At 41.7% G+C, this 23,888-nt stretch overlaps 2 protein-coding genes across 3 annotated transcripts; both read left to right on the top strand.

Annotated features, from left to right (window-relative positions):
• The first annotated feature begins 1,386 nt into the window (after nt 1-1,386).
• styxl1 (serine/threonine/tyrosine interacting-like 1) lies at nt 1,387-3,300 on the top strand. Its single transcript, XM_030071080.1, has 5 exons — nt 1,387-1,406; nt 1,551-1,669; nt 1,745-1,913; nt 2,342-2,478; nt 2,648-3,300. The coding sequence occupies exons 1-5, from the start codon at nt 1,387-1,389 to the stop codon at nt 3,298-3,300; spliced, it is 1,098 nt and encodes a 365-aa protein (XP_029926940.1).
• Nucleotides 3,301-4,621: 1,321 nt separating this feature from the next.
• On the top strand, nt 4,622-23,826 carry p4ha1b (prolyl 4-hydroxylase, alpha polypeptide I b). Of its 2 annotated transcripts, none has more exons than XM_030070519.1 (15): nt 4,622-4,810; nt 11,162-11,247; nt 11,443-11,539; nt 12,256-12,407; nt 13,359-13,496; nt 14,331-14,570; nt 15,679-15,878; nt 15,987-16,163; nt 16,727-16,797; nt 19,866-19,965; nt 20,343-20,396; nt 20,495-20,560; nt 21,346-21,414; nt 21,556-21,652; nt 22,284-23,826. In XM_030070519.1, the coding sequence occupies exons 1-15, from the start codon at nt 4,797-4,799 to the stop codon at nt 22,352-22,354; spliced, it is 1,632 nt and encodes a 543-aa protein (XP_029926379.1). In that variant the 5' UTR covers nt 4,622-4,796; the 3' UTR covers nt 22,355-23,826. The 2 variants fall into 2 exon arrangements, with proteins under 2 accessions (XP_029926379.1, XP_029926378.1); XM_030070518.1 differs by lacking the exon at nt 16,727-16,797 and adding an exon at nt 17,623-17,693.
• Nucleotides 23,827-23,888: the final 62 nt, after the last annotated feature.

Consider the following 23,888-nt stretch of genomic DNA (forward strand, 5'->3'; position numbering starts at 1 on the left):
TAATGATTAACAAACAGACAAGGAGAAAAAAAAAAACAAGAAAACAATTAACAGATAGGATTAAATCATTGAATGGTTACTTTTACTAGCTGCCAATCCTAAAATGCTGAAAATACTGTATATAGTCATTTATTATATATATTATATATCTCTACCACAGCATTGTGGGCATGAATAGCATGTTAAACACAGGCAGTACTAATGATAATAATTAAGACTCTGTTACATTTAGGTCCAACAGAGCTCCGAATCATTTAAGTGGAACAGAACCTAATTAATGACATTAGTAGCATCTGAGTTTATCCAGTTATTCATGTCAAAATGACTGCTGAGAAAAAGGTTATTATATTAATCTGAGTACACCAGAACATTAGATTTAGGATGCCTTAGGTTCACAACAGGGGGCAGTCATGCTCTCTTTAGATGTGGGTGTTTCTGCATGGCCCCACCATGCTTTGGACAAATGTAATTCAAGGTTTTACAAGTCTCAATTTAAAAAATGGTATTTTTGGAAGTCAGAATCTTCCAATATGCCATTTAGCAATGATTTCTCTTGAATTCCCGTCTACACACATGCACATTCCCAGTTAATGAAGATATCCTGCAAGTTGAGGACAGGCTATGAACAGCTCAAGGGTGGTGGGAGAGACAGAGGAGTAGCAGTGGATTGTGAGGAGGGCAGGGGGCAAAGGGTAGAAAACCTGTAACTAAGGAGTGGCCAGAGGAAAGGTGATGACTTGGCTAGGAATGAGAACCAGGGGGCCATCGCATTAAGATGCATGAAGCCTACAAGACTGGACATTTCAATGATGTTTTAATGAGGCTTCTGTGACAACAACTTGATAAATGTGTCTTCACTTCCAGATTGATTAGTGTCCACGCTGACCTTTTCCTTATGAAATCATGGCCATGGCCAGTTCTTTTGCATCTGCTGCATTCCTTTTTTCCATTCCTGTTATGTCATTGCTGCTCTAATGCCCCTGTGCTAGAAGTTTGATTTGAAGCTGTATATAGTCAAATCTGCAAATATTGTGAGTTAAAGTGGGTACTGTAGGATTCCTATCCAAGTCTCTCCTCCCTCACCTGTCACAGCCAGCTACCCTGTGACTCTCTAGAGCACTTAACCATTACATTGTTTCCAAGACCACCAGCTAAAATAAGGGCCAGGCTGAAAAGAAGCTGAGCAAGAAAAAGTAAAGCAAATGGTGCATAGTGTTTTTTTTTTTGTTTTGTTTTTTTTAAATTTCAATACTTTTTTTGCAAGGCATTCGAGAGAAAAATAAATCTCACCTTTTCACATCATCTCACAGGTCCTTGGTATAGCATGTTCTTCTGATGAAGGGCTGGTGCGAAAAGCTGATGCATCTGCCAAATGCCTTAAACAAGATGGGCATAGTTCTGTCCAGGTAAAGTCGACCTCACTGTTGTTCTTTTCCTCGTCTGCGTCTAAAACTGTGCAACAGTGACTTGTCATGCATGTTTTGTCTGCTAGAATTTTGCTGTATCGCCGCCTTGAAACTGTGCATGTTTATCTGTGTGTAATGTATCAGAGTGAGTAACAGTTGCAGAAAGGTGTCGAGAGAGCCTGCCAACACATGCCCAAAAGTGAGCAGCATCTGTAACAGTACAGACAGTGACTACTCCTCCATCACTCCTATCCGAACCAAAGGTAAGGGTGTAGTCTTGCACATTTGTCTCTGTCTCCTAGATGCATAAACATATTACTCTTTGTGTTTCTGTGCAGTGTGTGAGCCAGAGGAGCTGCTGGTTCCTGCCCTTCCAGAGAAGACTCGTGTAGAGCGAGGCTATGTCACCCCCCAGCAGGTTTACAACCTGCTGAACGCAGAGGCAGGCCAGCCAGCCCTGCACGACCCTTACTATATTCTCATACTGGACTGCCGCAGTGCAGAGAGGTGAGTGCCACTGGGACGTACCCATGTTTTCCAGGCATGGGAGCTCGCTTCCTCACATCCTGTTTTCCTGTTATCCTGTTTTTAAAGGTTGGATTATAGTAAAATTATGCAATTTTCTGAACTCATTAGACTCTCAGCTGCTCTATTATTTGCTTCTACCTGCTTGGTCATCATATCCACATTACTAATGATTGTTAATTTAAAAAATCTTGTGTGTAAATATCTCATGAAAGCATGAATAGTCAAGCAATACAATATCGTTACTGCTTCAATATTGAGCTATCTATCTACCTATCTGTTTATCTATCTAGTTATACTGTACAAGACTGGAGAAAGAATTGTCTACAGCTGTTGTTGCACTACTAATGCAGAAGCTATCCATGTGTACATATGCACGTACTGTATGTGTGTGAATGTGTGTGTGTCAGGTACAAGCAGAGCCACCTGGTGACAGCTCGGGCCAGCGTGACAGTGATCCACCCAGAGCTGGGCTGTCTGATCAGCTGTGTGCAGCTGCAGGAGTTTTCTATAATTCTGCTCTATGCAGAGGAGGGATGCAGCCCAGGTCAGCAACACAGTCCTCAGGACCCACATCAATATGTAACGTTACACTCACACATGCACGCATATACCATATTAATCTGCAGACTGTCTGGCTGTATTGATTTGTCCTTGCTGTGTGTTTGTGTCCATGTGATTATTTGTATGTGTGTCTTTGCCTGTGAGTATTTCAGTGGGCAGTGTAGAGGCCAGGGCAGATTCCCCTGGCCTCCAGCACTGTTTCTTCCAGCTGAGTGCTTTGGGCATGGACCCCGTCATTCTGCAGGGTGGATTTTCAGCCTTCCACGCCCTTTACCCTTTCCTCTGCACACCACACATGGTCCTGCTGGAGCCTGAGCGCCAAACCCTCACCATCTACCCATCAGAGATCCTGGAAGGGGCTCTCTACCAGGGCTCAGCCTCCCAGGCCGCTGACTACCGCATCATCAAGAACCTACACATCACACACGTGGTCAACGCCACAGCTGACTGCCCTGATGTTTTCCCCAGCACCCTGCGCTACCTGAGGCTGCATCTGAGTGACGACGCCCAGCAGGACCTGGTGGAAGCCCTGCCCCTGGCCTCCAGGTTCATCAGCGCAGCGCTGAGGGGCGAGCCGGCTGGCCGTGTTCTGGTCCACTGCAGTCTGGGCCGGAGTCGCAGCTCGGCTCTGACACTGGCCTTCCTCATGGAGCACCGGTGCTGGTCACTGCTGCATGCTGTGCGCTGGCTGAAGGAGAGGAGGGCATGCACAGCGCCCAATGTGAACTTCCTACGGCAGCTGCTGAGCTATGAGGAGCAGCTGTTCGGGAGCAGACTCACCTCCCTGGACGACATCCGACTGTGACTGGAGAAAGGATGGGAGGAAAAAGGGGGATATCCTGTGCTTTATTTTTGTTTTTTTGTTTTTTCTGCAGTTACCATTGAAAAAAGTGTTAAAGACTGAATAGGAGGATGTTTTGCTTTTGACATTTACCAAATAACCTTGTTTCACTTCTATCCCTTACTATCCCTTCCTCTACGTAACGCCCCCAGCAGACATATAGTTTAAGTATTTGTAGAAATATCACTTTTCCAAGTAGAAGCATAAACAGAAGTTGTGTTTTCAGTCATTTTTCATCTCATTTTATTTTGGTGCATTCTTACCAGATAATTTGAAAGTCACCAAGTAGAAATGTGGGTGGAAACATTTGCTTTAGTTATGTCTTATTTTTCCTAACCAAGATTACGTTTTGAGTAAAAAAAAAAAAAAAAAAAAAAAAAGGCTCCTGTTACTCCACTCTCCTCTATTTATACAGATGTAAAATTTTGTCTTCTGAATTACTTTTTAAATATCACTTATCTTTATTTTTGCCTGGTTATAGAAAACAGAAAATGGAAGAAATCTGTGTATTTATTAAATTTTATAGCATAAAAAGGTTTTGCAGCTTAATTTTTATTCCAAGCGACATAATACTACTCTGCTTACTGCTGTTCTGAGCCCTGTAGTCTGTTGAAGAGTGTTTATCCAGTGTTTACACAGGACATGCCATCACACTTCAGCTGATGCAGATTCACAACTGTTTAGGAACCAGTGCAATCCTAGGAGCAGCTTTAATGCCTCTGTTTGTCTTGTCTGTCTCTCTCTCTCTCTCTCTCTCTCTCTCTCTCTCTCTCTCTCTCACACACACACACACACACACACACACACACACACACACAAGCTCCACCCTGTTGAACTCACAAGCATTCAGCAGGAATTCCCTCCCTCCAGTCACACTTCTGGAGGCAGTGGGAAGTTTCTGGAATGTGGGAAGGATAAGATGATAACAGTTGAAAATGAGATTACTTGCTTGATGAAAACGCACATTTAATCAGCATATTAATAGAGGTTATTTTAAATTAGGCTACATAAGGACCAATCCTAAAACAAAATAAAATACAATGCAATGTTAAATACAATTTAACACACATCCTGGCCTTTTCCAGCAGAAAATGAGAAGGCAGCACCTCTGCGCGGCTGCATTTATAATACGTGGCAGTGTTGGCTATAACATTAGGTAGAGGCTGCAATCCCCACATTAAAGCCAGAAATAAGCATGCATGGCTGACTCAACTCGGGTCACCAGAACCCTCCCCTTGCAGTTTAGGAGGGCCGGCCCCAAGAAAGTGTCTAGTAGCAGCTGTGTTTGTGTGAGAGTCTGCACGTAGCATTCAGGCTGGATTTTTGGAAAACCGGCCCAAACCGCCAGATGGCGAGCAGTGCACCGGGACGCCGCACGTAGGACGACGCAGAGTTCACGTTAGCTCAAAGTTCCGCAGCAGCTTGGACCGGACCGCGCGGGGACACGCTTCGGCTTCAAGATGCTTTCGTTTCGGTAAATATCACCTCTTGCATCAGATTTGGTTGCATGGTATTTGGCTTCATTTTCCACTGGCTATCAAGATTGTAAAGCTACATCTTCCTCGTAGTATCTTTGGTGTGACTTTGTAGCCTCCTCCGAACTGACTGTCGGCTACAAAGTTTCAGTCAAACTCCGCTACATTAGATTAGATGAAACGTGAATGATGAAAGTGGACCGTAAACGCAGCAGAGGGGCAAAAAGTAATGGCAAAGCAGTTAAAGTGGGGAACAGTGTGAATCGAGCGCAAATGAGGACGTGGGTTCCCACGTTAGACTGCACATTCCAGTGCAGCGTGGGATGATGCTCGCCTCTGTACATTTGAACATCGCTTACACTGATTTTATGGCATTTCAGAGCGTTGTTACTTATTAATGCCCCACATTTTTTATAACTAAATAATCAATTCGCCTGTATTGTTGTGGGAAGCTGCTGGTATTCATTATCAACTTTAATTATGCTGCAGTAATTCCAAAGAGGCTCACTGTGAACGAGTTGTTTGAAAGTGAGTAACACGGGTTGCCTTCAAATAAAACAAATAAAGAAAATGAGCCCTCCTGCTGCCGGTTTAATTCGAGGGGTTGGTGCCGGTTTAATGCCGTGTTCTCCTCCCCTGCCAAGAATTACATCCGCTCCGTCACTTTGGTCGAGTTTAGGCAGCGGTTTGCTCGGTTTAAAGTTTAGGGTAAACACGAGTGGATGCATTCCTCGGCAGGGGAGCTGAAGTCGCTGTAACACCGGCTCGGCTGCTGCAGGTAAAGCCGCTCAGACTCCATGAGCTGCTGCAGTCCTCCCAGGAGTTCCCCCAGCTGGGAGGGGCGAAGACGTGGCAGTCCTGTCCGTCCACATCCTCTGGCTCACTCTGGAACTTTCACTCAGTCATCTGCAAGTTTTCAATCAAAGTTAATGCACTTTTTGTCGGGAAATGCATGCCAAATACTGTGGAGATTTGTTTTTATTTTATGATTATAAAGATTTAGTAATTTGATCAACTCAGTGACAGTTCAGTACGTTAGTAGGCAATATGTTTACCAATTAAAAGAACACACATTTTCTTAAAGGGACTATTATGTGCATGTTAGGCTGCAGGGAGTTGAGAGTGACTCTATCAGTAAATCAACAGTATCACTAGAAATACTGTAATCTTTGCTGTATGTCTTTAAATCACTCCTTTTTTATGTACCACTGCATTACTGGAGTTGTTTTCATGAATTAAAACAACTTGGGTAATTTAGGCAAATGTAGCTATTTATAAACTCTATTAACTGATTTGCATGTCACATTCATGCTAAAAGTGGAATTACACACTTGAACAACACTTTGACACTTGATGATGAAAGTGTATTGCTGTATTTCACTTATAATAAGTTTGTCTCGGTCACCCAGAATGTGTTGGCTGCACACCATTGCAGAGTCAGTTACTAAGTTATGTTGTGATTTCTGTTTGTGGATATCCAGTAAACACCATAATTATAATCACAATTACGATTCACATTTGGCAGATGCCTTTATCCAAAGTGATGCACATAGGAGATTTTTATACACCACAAGCAAAGATCTATTCAGGAGAGAACAATGACATCAAGTGTCATAAAGCTCTGGTCCTGGTCCAGAGGGCACAGAGCACAGTGCACATCTACTGAGGATCACAGTGGGGTCAGGTTTAATTCAAGAAACTACCCCCCAAAAACTCTATACTCCTGCAACATAACAGGCTTTCATGTATTTGATGACAGAATTCTAGGTTTATTCCAAAGCTATACTCTCATTGTGGAAAAACTGTTCACACAGAAATTCATCATCAACACTGCAAAGCTGTGTGGACGATTCTAACCTCACAAATAGAACTATTTTGGATGGAAATGTGTCATGGTCTTAACTTTAAAAATATCATAAATTATAATGTGGTTTACAGTCCCTTTCAAGAGGAGGCATGTGAAGGGAAAACCTAAACCAACCCAAACATTCAAACACTGTTTAAAAAGCAGTTATTGGCAGGTTACCTTGCTTTTCCTGTGCTCATTTTGTTGTTTGGTGGTGTGTTTTTTTTTTTTTTTTTTTTTTTTATTCCTGTGCATAACTGGGCACACATAGATGTCAAGACATGTTGAGATATGTCTATTTCAGCTACAGTGAAAGTTTGAAGCAGATTTTTTTTTTTTTTTTTTTTTTTTTCAGTTGTCCAATACAACAACGGTAAACATCAGGACTTGTGTCAGCCCCACAGAATAAAAGAACAAGGGCAGTTTTCTCAGCATTTTGGAATTATTTTCAACCATTGCACAGTAAGAAATCCATCACAGAGGAGTCACTGATGCCAGTTTCCCCACAAACTGCAGCTTCTGTAGTTCAGAAAGCAGAGCCACAAGACATGGTGCATTTTTAGTACGGGACATGAATCTTGATTATGTTGATTGGGTTATGTTGAATTCTTGTTCTACTATCTCTGTTGCTTTAACACTTGTTCTTACTACCTTTCAGCTTATGAACCACAGCTGTTCATCTGGTACATGGCCATTCTCTGGGTTAGCAACAGTCACTCTGGGAAATAGGAAACTAATTTAGATGGAAGTGGATGAGGGGAAAGTGGATACACCAAAAATGTAACACTTCTACACAGACTAACACCTGGAAAGCAGAGAACATCTCAAACTGAAGATATCTAATAACAGTAGAGGGGTATCTGAGGGTGGGATGTTTCCTTTAACAGTTGATATCTACTTTTAGAGTAATAATTATGGACTTTAAGTTATGTTTTTGTGGTGAATGCTACGCGATGGTGGGTGTTAATGGGAGGACTGTGTCCCTAATTCCCCTATTACCGTGAGTGTATGAGGTAAAGAGACATTGGAAGACCTCCACTACGTGCCCAAACAGGATCACAGTCCCATTCAGAACTGGAAAAGGTCAAGGAAAAGAGGTTTTGGCAACATTTTGTGTTAAATGGATTCTTGGTAACTTGTCTAAACAGACTGTCGAGGCAGGTGTGTGGCAGATTTCATATGATTTAAGGGTAGTCATGGTGTCTTTTGGAGGCTTTATGCATACACACATACACACACACTCACACGCATGCACATACATGGACTGCATTTAAATGCTAAATGGACTGCATTTATATAGCACTTTTCTTGTCTACCGACCACTCAAAATGCTTTACGCCTTACATTCACCCTTTTACACACATTCATATACTGAAGGCAATTATCCTGCCACTCCAAGTGGTAATTATGGCATTAAGACTGAGTTGCATGCAAATTGCAAAAAGGACTAATTTAGTCATATAGTCATAATAGTTAATAGTGTATCTTGCATCTTGCATGGTAATGTGACAGCAGTTTATTTCCATATAGATATAATTAAGTCTTAACTAAATGTAGTTTCATGTGCATGAAATTAAAAATGTGACCCAAACATTTGTGTCCTGACTGCACTTCTCTGTCTTTCCTGTTGGTGACCTGAATAGAAATCCCATATGAAGTTATTTCTTTTATTTTCATTAAAAGTTTGGCCCTCTGGCAAAGTGAGAACCTGCCTGTGCATGCAGACTGCTCACAGTGGGAGGATGATGTCAGAATCATTGTCTGAATTTTTGCAGCCAAATGAGCTTTACATCATTTTAACACTAACAGCAGCAAAAGAGAAAATCTTTCTTTATTACTTAAAAATCACCCTTGGTACTGTCATCCACACATTTGGCCTGGAGTTGGTTAGTAAAACATTTTGATGATTTGTCTGGTAATGACATCAAGTGTGTCTTGGCTGTCCTTTTCTAGATTTGGGAAGTCTTAGTCATGCTCATAAATCTAGATCAAACTGTCCCAGATCATAGTAACACCATATACAAATTCAGTCTCGGGGTAAATTTTCCTCATACCAACCATATTGTTGACAAAGTTGATATTAGTGAAATTGCCTGTTCTGTGTTCACTATGATAATAATTTAGCACTAAATTTAGACTTTTGTTGGTCAGGCTGCTTGCTGAGTTATATTGGTGCACTAAATAACTCGATGCTGCTTTCCGCTTTGCTTGGAGCTCACTGTTTGATATAGTGCAATTATCGGCTATATCGAAGTAATGTTAGGTGGTGTTTTTGTATATATATATATAAACATATATAATAAACATCCAAAATATAACATCCAGTGCTCATAGATTGCTTATCTCCGTGACATTTTAACACACCTGGTGTGCAGACTTGGTCATAAACATGCTTCATAGCTTATCCACTTTGGACTTTCTGAAACTTTTTAAAATATAATTCTCACACTGTGAGAATCAAATTGTCCTCTACATTCCTCTAACATCCCTTGTGTCTGTTGTGCGTGACTTTCATAACAATGCACAGCACAAAAGTTCAATGAGGTCAACCTTAAAGAGCACCAGGCTGTACAGTATGCAAGCCATTTGAAATAAAGAGTTTTTTAGTTTAGGAGAAGACAATTTCTTAATTATCTCTTGTCTTCTATTTCTTCAACCTCATCTACTGGTAAAATGCGGTGGAAAGCCACACTGTAGAAAGTCCGTGTAAGAGTTTATGGTGAGCCATGAGACTGGCAAGCATCTAAAATGGCTGAAAGCGATTTGGGCATGTACTGACCAATAAACCTTGCTCTTGTCCAACCTTTCTATTTTCTGTCCTCTGTGTTCCATTTTCCTTGTGCTTTCTTTCCAGGCACAGAGAAAGTAGCTGTAGTTCCCTGCTGCTGCCTAGTTTCGAATATGTACCCACACATGCAATCACATGTGCCCTTTTTCCGTTGTGCATGCATTTGCAAATTTCCCTGTCAGTTTTTCTTTGTCTCTGCCCTTTTCTCTCCATCTCTTTCTCTGTATGAGCACAAGATGACAGTGCTGCTCCTCAGAGGCTAGAAGCCCAGTAGCAGTCACTGTTGTGCCAGCTCTGGAGCCTGGCCGGACACAGTGGCAGCAACCACAGTTATATTTGGCTTTGTGTGGTGGGTGAGAGGTTGTGGTTCTATAAGGATTAAGGGGATCCTCCAAGTTAGGTCAGTTTAAGGCCGCCATTATTTTGTTTTTTGCTTTTCCTGAATCTGTATCCATTTCTGTCTCTGTTTCTTACTTGAATTTATTACATTCCATGCCTTTCTCTCTCTGTCTATATTTTTCAAACACATGCACAGACATCCTTTGGCTTTTTTGCTGCCTCATAATAGTTTTTCATCTCTGTCTCTGTTTCTTACTTGAATTTATTACATTCCATGCCTTTCTCTCTCTGTCTATATTTTTCAAACACATGCACAGACATCCTGTGGCTTTTTTGCTGCCTCATAATAGTTTTTCATTTAAATTTGCAGACTGCAGCTGACTGTAGCATTTGCCCTGAACAACTTCCAAATTGGATCATCAGTAGAATAAACTTCAATTCCTTAGTCAAAAAAACAAACAAACAAAAAATCCTGTGCAACCAAACTGAAGTGCAGATGTTACTGTTTTAGTGTCCATTCTAGTGACTGTAGAGCGATCACATGAGACCTATAGGAAAAGATAAAGAATGACAGCAAGGAAGAGATTTACAAGGGATATTTTTAGTTAAGTAGAGGGAGTAAAAAAGAGGAAGATCATTCAGAACGAGTGTGGTGTGAGTTACTTATTGATTCAAGGTGTGTTTTCAGTCCATAACGGAGGATGTTGAGTGACTTGTAGCTGGAGTGGGAAGGTCACTCAAACATTGGTGGGTCATGATGTAAACATTTGAGATGGGTGTATCAGACTCTGTCCAGGTCAGGTCTCTATAACCCAGTGGCTTATTGTGGCAGAATACAAAACATGACTTGTGTGCATGCCTGGAACACAGCCTAGAGGTATGGGGTGCAGGGTCCATTGACAGCCCTGTATCCGAGAACAACAGGGTTTTGAATTTAATGCAAGCAGCCGCTGGAGGAAGTGTAGAAAGTGAAAAACATGGGTATATGGCAAGGTTAAGGGCAAGATGGACCGCAACATTCTGGAAGTTGGAGGGGTTGAAGTGTTAGGAAGACTAGCCAGATGACTCAACAACGAGCTTGGCTTAGTGGTGACAAAAGCTCAGATTTGATGGATATTACAGAATGCAAATCTATTGGATCAAGTTATGACTATAATGGGATCCAGACATGATATATTAAGTGAGGCGCACAGTAATGTCAATCTAGATGCCACAGGATGGGAAAGAGAAGTACAGTTGGGTGTCATCGGCATAGCGATGATAGCCTGAATATGGTGTAGAGAGAGAACATATGGGGGCAGTATTCAATATACAATATTCAAGTCAGTCTAAAGGCTATATACCAACCCCCTCACTCTCTGTTTCTTTGTTCCTCAGGATGAAGCTACAGTGTTGGTATTTCGTTTTGCTGAGCTGCCTCCTGCAGTGTCTCTCTGCCCATAATGACTTCTTCACCTCCATAGGTAAGACCATCTAGCAGTTGAATTAGCTGGTGTCTGTCTGTCGAGCCCATGTAATCTTTTTCCCATTCTCCATTTTTCACCACACCTATGGAAACAATGTGAGGCTCACCTCCTGTAATGATTTTATGCAGGATTAATGATGTCTTGTGCACTTGCTGTGCGAATGATGTGTTGTTGCCGATGTGCCTCCCACAGGCCAGATGACAGATCTGCTGTACACAGAAAAGGACTTAGTCACCTCTCTGAAGGACTACATCAAAGCAGAAGAGAACAAGCTGCAGCAGGTCAAACAGTGAGTGTCTGGATGCAAAATTACACGCATACACATGGATGGATGCACACGGGCATGTATTACATACAGTACACTATTGCTGTTATCAGGCGATGGGGAGGGGGTAGATTTACTATATTAACATTAAATCTGAGCTGCAATATGAAATATTGAAAAACATTCAGTTCTTTGCACAGTGGCATAACTAGTTATACTGAACAGGTACTCCATTACTCCATGTAGCATATTACCATTTTGTGAGCATCTGCATTCACTGTAAGATTTTTTAAGCATTTCAAAGAGCTCAGGAGGACAAAGAACTCAAAACTGAATCAAACTGCAATTACAGAGTTGCATAGTTATAAATTGGAGATTCAAAGTTAATCATCCAAATGCTGTGTTTATCCTATTGGAGAAGTGTTTGGCTGAATTACTGCTTTCCACCACTTCTTTCCTTTACAACTTGAAATGAGTGGTAAAGGGATTTGGGTTGGATTTGGACTGAGTTAGATTTTTAAAAACATGTCTTCATGTCAGAAACAAATTGGAAGCAAGGTGGGTTATATTTGGGGACCCGTTAATATACTTGATCAGACTGCCCAAGTATAGCCTTTGTGTGAGTCCCATGTATGCACGCACACTACACACTGTTTATTTTACGCCTTAGCCTTGTCTGCTGATTACTCATGGGCTCAAATTAAGCAGTGGAACTAACTCTTTATCACCTACTCTGTTAGGTGGGCTGATAAGCTGGACTCACTGACACGCACAGCCACACAGGACCCGGAGGGCTTCCTGGGGCATCCTGTCAATGCCTTCAAGCTTATGAAGAGGCTAAACACAGAATGGGGAGACCTGGAGAGCCTCGTGCTCAGAGACACTACTGATGGTAAGGATACAGTTCAGGATCAAATGACAATTCTTAGCATTTGGCTCAGGATTCTGGCAGTATCACACGGGTTGGCTTTGCAACATATGACACTACAGTGAGTGCCTCAAAGTCTAGGCAATCACAGGAAACTATCTGAGCCAGTTTAGTATACATTTCTGTTATTGGCACCTTACCTGGTGCTATCATAGTTATCCTAATGTTGTTACTCTTGAAGTACATTAAAACAAAACAGAGGGTTTGGCAGCACTGTTTGACTACACATGTACTTTTAAAATGTTCTTTCCAGGACATGACTGCTCTTCGTGCTGATTAATTAGTCGAACAGAGAGACAACACAGTGTAAGCCAATTTTGCACTTAAGACAGGCTTAAGCAAATGCTCAATCTAATGCCACTTCTCTAAACTTTACTTATTCAAGAAAAATTGGCTGAGTAGATTCCAGATTCATACCATTCTATATATTACTTCATTGGGAGCTGCCCAGTACAAGAATAGCCTGAGTGGCTCTACTGGCACAGTTAAATGTTAAGTGCTAATAGAGTCCTGAACAAAAGTTGTTCAGGAAGATTACTCCTTCACCTGTCCTCCACCCATATTTTCTCAGCCAGTCCTGTGAACAGACAACTTTATGGTCCAAAGCCCACTACTCTAACTTTTAGGATAGTGTCCCACCTTATCATGGCAATATTGTACATGTTTTAAAGGTTCCATCATAGTCGTCCCAGAAATATTGTCATGATATTGATGTCAAGGTACTCAGGTCAGAGATATCATGACTGACCTTGTCAGTATCGCCCAGCCCTAATGTAACCATAGTTTTCTCAATCAAGCTCAAAGCCACTGAGTATCGAGTATTTATTGCTTAGTAGTCTGGCTGTTAGGTATCCCACATTCATCATTCCCAGTCATGCTCATCTCTGTATCCATTTTATCTTACCTGTCTTTCAGGGTTCATTTCCAACCTGACCATCCAGAGACAGTACTTCCCCACAGATGAGGACCAGACGGGGGCAGCCAAGGCTCTCCTTCGTTTACAGGACACTTACAGACTGGATGCCAATACCATCTCCACTGGAGACCTGCCAGGTGAGGAACTGCAATCAGTGCAGATCACTTTTGTCTAATGGAAGTCAGAGCTTTTTTTTTTTTCAGAAAGTAAGAAAAAGCCAATTTAATTTTACATTCACAGACAATCCATCTTTGAAATGAAACAATGGTTTTTGAATATGTTCAGTGGGATTTAGTGTCATAAAATCACCCAGGAAATGGCTGGCCATCTCTCCTTTCAGTTTTCAGTTTGAAAAACTAAAATCACAACTGCAGGGTTTTCATGTAACAGCAGCAGTACCACTTTATTATTTACATTACAAAAGCAGGTTTAACACCAGGCATGAAATTTGAGGAAAGTCATGGAATTTTGAAATGTGTCTTCTAGACCGGGAAAGTCAGAGAATTTAATATATTGTTGAGACATATCATGGAATATCATGGGATTTTGTCAGCCCCATTTACAAAATGACTCAGTCAAAAGTCATGTCATATTTCCTATTGCGTTATGTTCACTTCCCCTAAAGAACACAATAACAGCTTATTCTTCAATAAGACATCTGAATATGAAGTAGCTTTATAATTTTGGTCAAGGAAAAAAAAATCTAATTTTAAGTTGATATAATTTGTGCAAATTCAACATTTTAGGCATAGAAAAATCTGGGAATTTTATATTTGAGAAATAGTGGGAACGCTATAAAGGACATATTTTGACTATGTGAGGTTTCAGGTTTGAACAGAGTTGACAGTGCACATCTATGCAAAAGTAATTCAAAATTTGCATCCTATTTTGTGATTATTTATTGTGCAAGGTCTCAGTGTTTCTATTCTATTCTATTCCACTTTTCCCCGCCTGTATCCCCTGCATTCTAGGAGTGACATATAAGAGCTCTATGACAGTGGAGGACTGTTACGAGCTGGGGAAGATCGCTTACTCGGACGTCGACTACTACCACACAGAGCTGTGGATGGCTCAAGCCCTGAGACAGCTTGACCAGGGAGAGGAGTCCTCCATCGATAAGGTCACAGTGCTTGACTACCTCAGCTATGCCATCTACCAGCAGGGGGAGATAGAGCGAGCCCTGGAGTACACCAGGAGGCTGCTTGCACTTGGTGAGTCCCTCCATATCACAAAGATCTTTGCAAACTAGCATTACATTACATTAAAAGAATACAGGGAGGCTTATTTTGAAAGTGATGTTGTCACTTTGGATTCCGCTCGAGTGTCTTAATAGTTTATACTACTCTGTAATTCAGACACCAGATTCTTCTCGGACTTTAATTTAGTTGTTGATGTAGCTTGTTGCTGAACTCTTCTAATAAATACATTTGCATCATTTAAATCAGATTGCAGTTTGTTTTTGCTGATGTGGCACGAGGCAAAGTGGGTTCCTCTTCTCAATGCATTACAGGGGTCTGGCTTGAACTTGGTCTTAGAGAAAGTCTATTATTGCATAGGTTGGGAGAAATGTTTGCAGCTTATGAAGTTGTGGAAGGCATGGCCACGTCTCTTTTGACATCACCAGGATCTGGAAAGCAGATGCAGTGGTTTAGGGTATGGCAATAGCCCCGCTTGTGAGCTATAGATAGAGGCCATAACCCAGCACACGGCATTGTAAATAAAGCGTTTAATGCCACAGGGGGACCGTTGCTGGTTGAAACATTAATTATTGATGGAAATCAGAAGAGAATCCATTTCACAGCCAGCATCCTCCTGTCTGTCACAGAACTTCTCAGTGCCTCTCTTGGAGTTATAGAGACCTGAATGGATTGGAAAGGAAGTTTTCCATAGGATAGGGTGGAGCTTTGCAGCTTGTCAAGTCAGTGATGGTATAATGCTAGTTAAAATGCTAGTTAGAACCATCCAGATATTCTTTTGACAGGTCAGTTCCAGTCACCATCCTCTTACCAGCCATAAACCAGCACTTTCCAACCCACATTGGTTTCAAAGGTCCTTTGCTCTTTCTTTGCTGTCATCTGGATCTTGGGCCATCAGTAACCCCATAGCCTGGCCTTATCTTTGGAGTGTAAGAATATACATCACAAGGAGTATGAGACCCTGAATTTGTCATCTTCGCAGTTATCTTGGTTCTTGTGGGCTTTTGTTGCAAGCTCAATCATTGTGATTGTAGGTAATGTGATATTTTGAGATTAGATTGTTATATTCATCACTGGTAATCACTACTATTGCTTCTGGTGTTCTCCTTTCCTACCCTTTCAGACCCAGAGCACCAGCGCGCCAAGGGCAACCTGAAGTACTTTGAGTTCCAGCTGGGGAAGCAGAAAAAGGCAGAGGAGGCTAAGTCTCAAAACGAGAAGCCGCGAGAGAAAAGAGCAAGTGAGAAGCAGCCTAAAAAGAAGGAGACCATCCCAGAAAGGAAGAAGTATGAGATGCTTTGCCGAGGGGAGGGCATCAAGATGGTGAAGAATGCACACAGATGCACAGAAACACCACTGCACATTTGCATGCGCTACCTTATCTTGAACTTATTGCTTCACTGTATTCTTCTTTCCTGTCAATCCATGTAGACCCCACGCAGACAGAGTCGACTGTTCTGTCGTTACTATGACAACAATCGCAATCCTCAGTACATTCTGGCTCCAGTCAAACAGGAAGACGAGTGGGACCGCCCCTACATTGTCCGCTACCTGGACATCATCTCCAGCAGTGAAATCGAGAAGGTCAAGCAGCTGGCGAAGCCTAGAGTGAGTGATTTCTGTGTTTACTGAGTATTTCTTAATCTTTGTGCTTCAAGCACCAGCAAGAAATGTTTTCAGTGCTTCCATTAATGCTGTGAATCTTTGGGTTAACTGAGATTCAGTTCGGTTAATCATCCCAACACTTGACTTATGAACAATTTTCACTTTGATGTGAGTTTGTAAGCCACAGTTTGAGTCAACAATTCGATTGGGCCAGATTTAATAAAATGAACACATCCCCAAATGAATGACAACAGAATTAGTACATTTTCTATTCAGAAAGAAAGTAATATGATGAAAGTTACACTTTGTAGTATTAGATCACCACAAACTTAGGTCCTCTTTTAAGAGGTGTGAGTGATTCAGTTCAAGCAGATAGATGCAGGAAAAACACACACAGTCAGTCATTTTCGTGTTTTCAGTTTTTTTTTCTTGTAATGAGGCAACATTAAGTGTGTCAGGGGGAGTGGGAGGTCAAAGTTGTGAAGGTGGCTGCTGGCTAGAGTGTGCCAGTGGGTGAGTGTGTGAGTGTGTGTGGGAGGGTATGTAACATGTCCCTGGCTTCACAGCTACGCAGGGCCACCATCTCCAACCCCGTCACTGGTGTGCTGGAGACCGCCTCTTATCGGATCAGCAAGAGGTAAGGCACAGCCAGGAGCCACAGAGGACAAAAACGAGCAGGGGAGAGAGAGGAGAGGAGAGGAGGAGAGCGGGACTCTCTTCTCCTTTACTCCCTCATCATCTCACCACACTCCTCCTCTGCATCCATCTGCCCGCCCTGCGTTTCTTCCCCTCCTTGCATCACTCTCGCATAAAGGCTCCTGAGCGGAAAACACAATCCAAATTATCCTGTCATTTATACGTTGTACTTTTGCTGAAGCCAGAAGAATGCCATCTTGGAGCTGAGATTTAGTGCTTGGGAGAACATGAAATCAAATTTTTTTTTTTTTTTTCCAAAAGTTTACACTAGCTTGGATTCATTGCACTGCTGTTGCGTAAGGAACTTTATGAGCACATCTGCTCATGGAAAAAAATTTTGCTCAGGAGTCACTATCCTGCTGTAGAAAGATAACAGGAGAGAGGAGGGAGCAAAGCGTCCTCTACAGTTGATATTAACATAGTTTCCTTTGGCCAGCCAGGGGCATATTAGAGGCAGTCCTCAATTCCTTACTGATAAATGGTTAAGTGGACAAAAAACATTGGATATTTTAAAACAGAACGTTGGGTTCTACCATTGCCTCATGAAATGCTCTCTTGGCCCTGCTTGATAACATCATTGACCACTAGTGACCAGATCTGCCTCTCTTTTCTCTCTATCTGTCCTCCTTTGACTTTCCTTTCCACTGTCTTTCCATTTTCACTCATCCTTCTATGTGTTTCACGTTCCATTCTCCCTCTGTCCTTCCTTTTTTTTTTGTCTGTTTTTCCCCTTCCATTTCTGTGTCCTTGTTCTGCGTGGAGCTAGTTAAGGCGAGCCACGGTGCATGACCCCCAAACTGGGAAACTTACCACGGCCCAGTACAGAGTCTCCAAGAGGTAAGGGGTCACAGGCCACTGGGGAGGGCTACAACACCTTCCCTTCCTCTTCCATCCATCTCTCCATACTTGCCTCTGTGTCTTGGCTGAAACATGAAAACCTGTACATTCAGCCCTGCATCCACCAAGCAACCACGGAAAAATGAAAATGTTCAGCCACATATGGAAAACAAATAACAGAGGATGTTTTATGTAAAATTACCATGCAATATTAGCTTTCATGCCAAAAATAGAGTAGACACAAAACATGTAGTGTACACCAAGGTAAAACATTCTGTTTTTTTTTTTTTCATGTGGCTGAACATTTCTTGTTATTCTTCCAGTTTATCCAGCATTTCAGGCATTTTTATGGAACTGCACAGTTGTGACAGACTCTTTTCTTGCCTCCAAACAGCCCTCTCTGTTTTGAGAGCCAGAGCATGAGATCTCTGTGGACCATAGCTCTCTTCTGGAATGAATCTGTATTGCTCTCCCGGTGTATGAGTGTATGAACTCATTACAGTCTCTCTGGTTCTCATCCCACACTTCTTCAACTTTCACAGCAGGTCAGATTAAGAGCCTTTTGATGCCTGAGCGAGGATATAAATGCACACATGCACAGATAAAGGGACACTTACAGGAAATATCTTTCATTTTACTTTGAGTCTCCTGCCCTTTATGTGAAGAAGGTGCCCCCTTGTGGATATTATCCATTACTCTCCATTACGCTAATGTCTCTTCCAAGTTCACGAATCCATTGCTCATCTTTAGCTGAGCTTAAATACAGTTGAACCCAGCTCTAAAAATAGTAGCACACCAAACCCTCAAGTTTCTTTGGTTTTACCATCCTTAGTTATTCATTTGTACATATGAGGGTATGAGGGTGTGGTCTTCTGCCTCTGTGTGTGTGTGTGTGTGTGTGTGTGTGCCAGCTTGTATGCATGTGAGCACTGTGTATGCTGTCAGATATTGTACGCATGTAGTGAAACAGGTTTAGCTTAAATGAACTTAAAGTTGTGAGGACTAGCTGCACAGTCCTCACCACATAAGAGAGGAAATGAGGAGAGAACATTTCCCTCAAAATTCCCTCAAAACAGGGATTCATTGTCAACACTCCCTAAGAGAAACTCAAGAGAATAAGAGAATAAATTATTGACTCATCACTCTTTCTCTCTCTCTCTCGCTCTCTCGCTCTCTCTCTCCCTCTCTGCCTTTCTCTCTCACGCTCACCTAAAACTAATTGTGAAGATATTTCTCAGAAAATGATCCCATGAAGCCATGAGAGATGGGGGTCATCCCCTGCGCTGAGTGATGTCTTAAACATCACAAATGTAGCCGCTGAAATGGATCAAGTGTTGAGAGCAGATGCTTGTAGTTGAAGCAATAAAACTGAACTTCGTTTAAACCACAACTGCTGTTTTTTCTCTCTCACTTTATAAATATTATGGTTACTTTGTTGCAGTTTTCATACTGCCGCTCATTTTATTGTGTGGTTTGGCTTTTTTTATATATATAAATATATATGGATGCTCTGCCTTGCAGCATTCGATAAAGGAAAAACTGCATCTTAAATTGGATAATGTGGTCTGGTAAACTAGTTGTGTCACGTTTGAATAGTTTTACATGAAAGAGTTCTTTGCCACGGGTGGTCAAGGGTGCAATTTATGTGACGCACCCTCTTGGTCGGGGGTGTGGCAGCGAGTGTGAGCTTGATGAAAGGCGGGTAGTGTCAGGAGAGCTAAAACACTTTTTTGTGGGGTTCAAGCTGTAGTCCTCAACAAGGCCCCATGGGACTTTGCCCCCCCTCACCCTACCCCATTTAACCTCTACTGATTTGCTTTCACGGTTAGTTTGAAAACTACACCAGCAAGCAGTGTTACTGAAAAAAACTTCATTTGACAATCTCTGTACCCTGAGCTGATTGGAGATTCTGAATCTCGGGTCATTTTCCTTGTTTCTCATTTCTTCATGCCTCCCTTTCCTGTCTCTGCACTCCCATAATTTCATCATCTGATCTGAATGCATCAGTGCACTTTTCCACTTTTCATAGACAGTTTTCAGCATGATATCTTTCTCCTGCCTGTTTCAAAAGAACTCTTTACTACCATCTAGTGGACAAATATTCACATCATATGGACAGACTGTATATTCCTCTCCAATCCAAATGTGTCTGCTTTTCCCCTACAAATCCAGTGCCTGGCTTACTGCGTATGAACATCCAGTTATTGAAAGGATCAACCAGAGAATTGAGGATCTCACTGGACTGGAGATGGACACTGCAGAAGAACTGCAGGTAAACATGTGTTTTCATTGGTGAGAGTTAAGACACTGATTCCAGGTTTATTTATGTTGTGCACCAGACATGTCTGTGTTATCTTCATTGTTTTCTACCACAGCCCATCTCATTACTGAATCAAAATTGTATTGTCTTGGATGTTATATTTTGTGTTTGTATGTGTTTCCATTTGCATTTCATTTGTTGGGCATAAATTTCTATGTTCATGCATGTTTATGTGTATGTTAATGATTGTGCATGCCTTTGAGCCCGAAAGTGATATGCCCATATGTGGTTGTGAAACGGAAGTGAGCAACATCATCATCTGCAAAGCCTCTTCATTTGTACACTAATGTTTTTATTTGAGCTTTACCTTATCTTATTGCTTCCTGCAGGTTGCAAATTATGGTGTAGGAGGTCAATATGAGCCCCATTTTGACTTTGGAAGGGTGAGATCTCAGTAATTCACACAAGTTACTTTTAATAACATGTTGCAGTGTTAATAGCGTAGGACATTAAAGCTGTTATTGCCTCTCTCTCTCCACAGAAAGATGAGCCAGATGCCTTTAAAGAGCTTGGCACTGGGAACCGTATAGCAACATGGCTCTTCTATGTGAGTCTCTCTTTGTGCTCCCTCTCATTACTCTTTCTAATTACAGTTAGATGTTGGTTACTTTAAATTCAGTTTGAGCTGTTAGCAAATCACGTTTGAAGACCAATATATGCGCATATGCGTCTTCATTAAAAAAAAAAAAATACCAGTTTTCACTGCATGTAGCACTTGTCTTGATACACTGACTACTTACTTTCCTGTGAAAGGGGATGCTCCCATCATTAGTATGAAAGCTACTGTAAATAAAAATCAGTGGCTTCTTGCAGATAGGTGCTTAGTTGAGTTGAGTGATGGAAAGCATCAGATGTTAATCTTGGTGAACCCACAGACTATTGAGTCAAATTCAGAGGAACGCTAAATGTTAACTTAATAGTCCCACACTTACTCATAAAATACTCAGGCTCACAGTAAATTTTCCTCTTGTGTGGGTCGACACCCTGGCATTACATCATGATGACTATGTATCATGCTTGATTGCTGATTATTGCAGTAAGCAAAATCATAAGCTTTTCAAAAGTAATGATCTAGCTCGCAACCATAACAGACTGCTTTCACTGCCACGGTGAGACTGGGGTGGCGTTTGCAATGTTCATCCAAGCCCCATAACCACACAGAAAGCTAGGAATGTGTGTTTTTCAGTGTAATGGCCCTTTAATCAACCATTTTAGTCATTTATGAGATTTGCACCTTGACAGGACTGGCTATGACAAGAAAGGATTTGATGGCCATGGTGGCCACATAGACAAAAGCTGATTTGTCTGTGCTTCTGTGTTTATGTCATCTAGATGAGTGATGTATCAGCAGGTGGAGCCACAGTATTCCCAGATGTTGGGGCAGCAGTATGGCCCAGAAAGGTAGCTGTTTATACTATGCCATCTTTTGCACACCTGAACTGACACATTCTGAGACCCAAATGGGTGTTTACCAAGTTTATTTTACAGTGATTGGTTCAAAGACGTGTTCCCATTAACCTCTGCTCTGTGTGTGTGTCCCAGGGTACTGCAGTGTTCTGGTACAATCTCTTTGCCAGCGGGGAGGGAGACTACAGCACACGGCATGCAGCCTGCCCAGTGTTGGTAGGCAACAAGTGGGGTGAGTTCATCTTTGTCTGGTTCCCCATAAAAACATTTTGTAGCCCTTTTCTACTACCATGGGTAAATCAGAACTTTCCATAACTCAGGACTTTTTGGAGCTCGTAAGCTTCTGGGATTGGCTTTTGTTTCTGTTTCCACTATATAAAGAGATGGTTGAGAAAGTCAACAAAGTGCATCTTAAAAAAGCTGCAGTTAGACTACCTTCTGATAAGGGCATGCACCTCTTTGTCCAACTACAATTTCCATTGATTTCATGTTTGTTTTCCCATCTGCTGATTGCCAGTGGTTGTATTTAATGGCTGAGTTGTGTCAGAGGCCTCTATAGACAGTGCATGTTGATGAAAGATTTGTCATATTAATACTTCATCAATCAACACTGACAGCACTGTTAGCTCCCTCTAAGAGAGAAACTTTTAGCATGAGCTTCCAAGCAGGGCTGACATTAGGTCTCACTAAAACACTTATAGCAATCTTAGTAATTTTAACATTTAGTGCTATAAATGTTTCAAAACAAAGTATTAGACTTGGCTTTGGCTTTATGTGACAAGTTAGGTGAACATTTGCACTGCATGTGATTAAAAAGGCTCGATTGGGATTCTGATGATCTTCTTTGTCTCTCCCTCTTATAGTATCAAACAAATGGATCCATGAAAGAGGACAGGAGTGGCGGCGACCCTGTGGCCTTAAGGAAACTGAATGATAAAAAAGGGAAAGCCTCCTATTCACCTCACCACCCCCTCCCAGAAATGCCCCCTCCCCCTCCTCTTCCTTGTGAACTACCCAGGACCAAAGAACACTGCTGCAGATGACAGATCACATGTATATGGGGTCCAAATGGCTCACTGCCCCCTTCAGTCGCTCTGTTTTCCAAGCTGTTGTGGTCTGAGCCCAGAGATTGTTGGGGTTAATGTCAAGCCCCTGGACAGTATTAGCATTGCTGTGACAGACAGTGTGTGGTCTTAATGTTGTTGGATGAATGGCTTTGAGAAAACCCTCATTCCCTGTTCACCCCCATGTGTCTTTCTTTTGCACTCTGTATGAACTCTCGCTCTGTGGTGAAGTTACCCTAGAGTAGTGACTAGGGAGCAGTTTCCTCACTGTCAGTTTGAAACTTAAAGGGATAGTTCGGGTTTTTAAGAAGCTTGTTCAATCATATTCCTTTGAGTCCATCCAGAAAGTACTTGGAGTTTCAGTTGAGACATTGGAACTTTGTTTTTCAGCATTTAAGCAATGCAGTAAAAGTATCGCTGGGCCTCTAAACTGATTCTCCATACAATTACATTAAATAGGACTTCTTGTATTTATGGCTCCTAAAATTGGCTTAGGTTCATTGATTTACATAGTTACTGATTTAAAAATGTTAAGAACTTCTTACTCAACATTAAAATGCCGGAGTAAGTGGTGTTTGGATGGACTGAAAGGCCTTCCAGCCCATAATAATATGGACAGCCTTCCTAAAATCCAGATGAGCTAACCCTAGTCTAGTGCCTTGGGGATGATTCAATGATTCCCAACTGAAAAAGTTGTGTAACTCATCTTCACCTGACATTTCTTAACAGATAAAAGCTGGACATGTGTTCTCCTGAGTCTAGATCTATGCAATGCCTTATTTCATCACATCTTTTTTTTTTTTTTTGCCTGAAAACTGTTTAACTGCTTTGACTGCTCATAGTGTGGCATATCGCCGGATTTGTCACGCATGCCTCTATCAGCATCTACAGATATATGTTGTTGTGTATGGACAGACCCACACATGACCACAAATACACACAGAAACACAGGTATTCCCATATGCTGCACAGAACGGTTTTACACAAGCTGAAATGTTATTTGTCCCATGTTTTCTAAGTGCTGGATTTGCCACCAGCTTTCATCTCATAAGCAAAATAAACAAAGGAGCAACAGACAGTGAAATACTGGATTGGATACTCTATGTAGTATCATATCAAAATGCAGAGTTTGAGTGATTATGACTTTACCAAATGTAACTTTTGGTAGGTTTGTGAGAGTGCTTAGTATGATATGACCAGTTCTTTTCAATGTGAGACTGTATGGATTTTCCAAGGAGGAATTTATTTTATTTATATTTCAGAAGCCCACTTTGTGTTGACTTATGTCTTGGCCCATATGGAAGTTTGCAAATGTTGTCTACAATAAAGTCTGTTTCAGTGATGCTACTTCAACACGATGGCATATTTTCGTGTGTGTGTGTGTGTGTGTGTGTGTGTGTGTGT

The sequence above is a fragment of the Myripristis murdjan genome, chromosome 15 (assembly GCF_902150065.1).
Source record: "Myripristis murdjan chromosome 15, fMyrMur1.1, whole genome shotgun sequence".
In the NCBI taxonomy this organism is placed as follows: domain Eukaryota; kingdom Metazoa; phylum Chordata; class Actinopteri; order Holocentriformes; family Holocentridae; genus Myripristis; species Myripristis murdjan.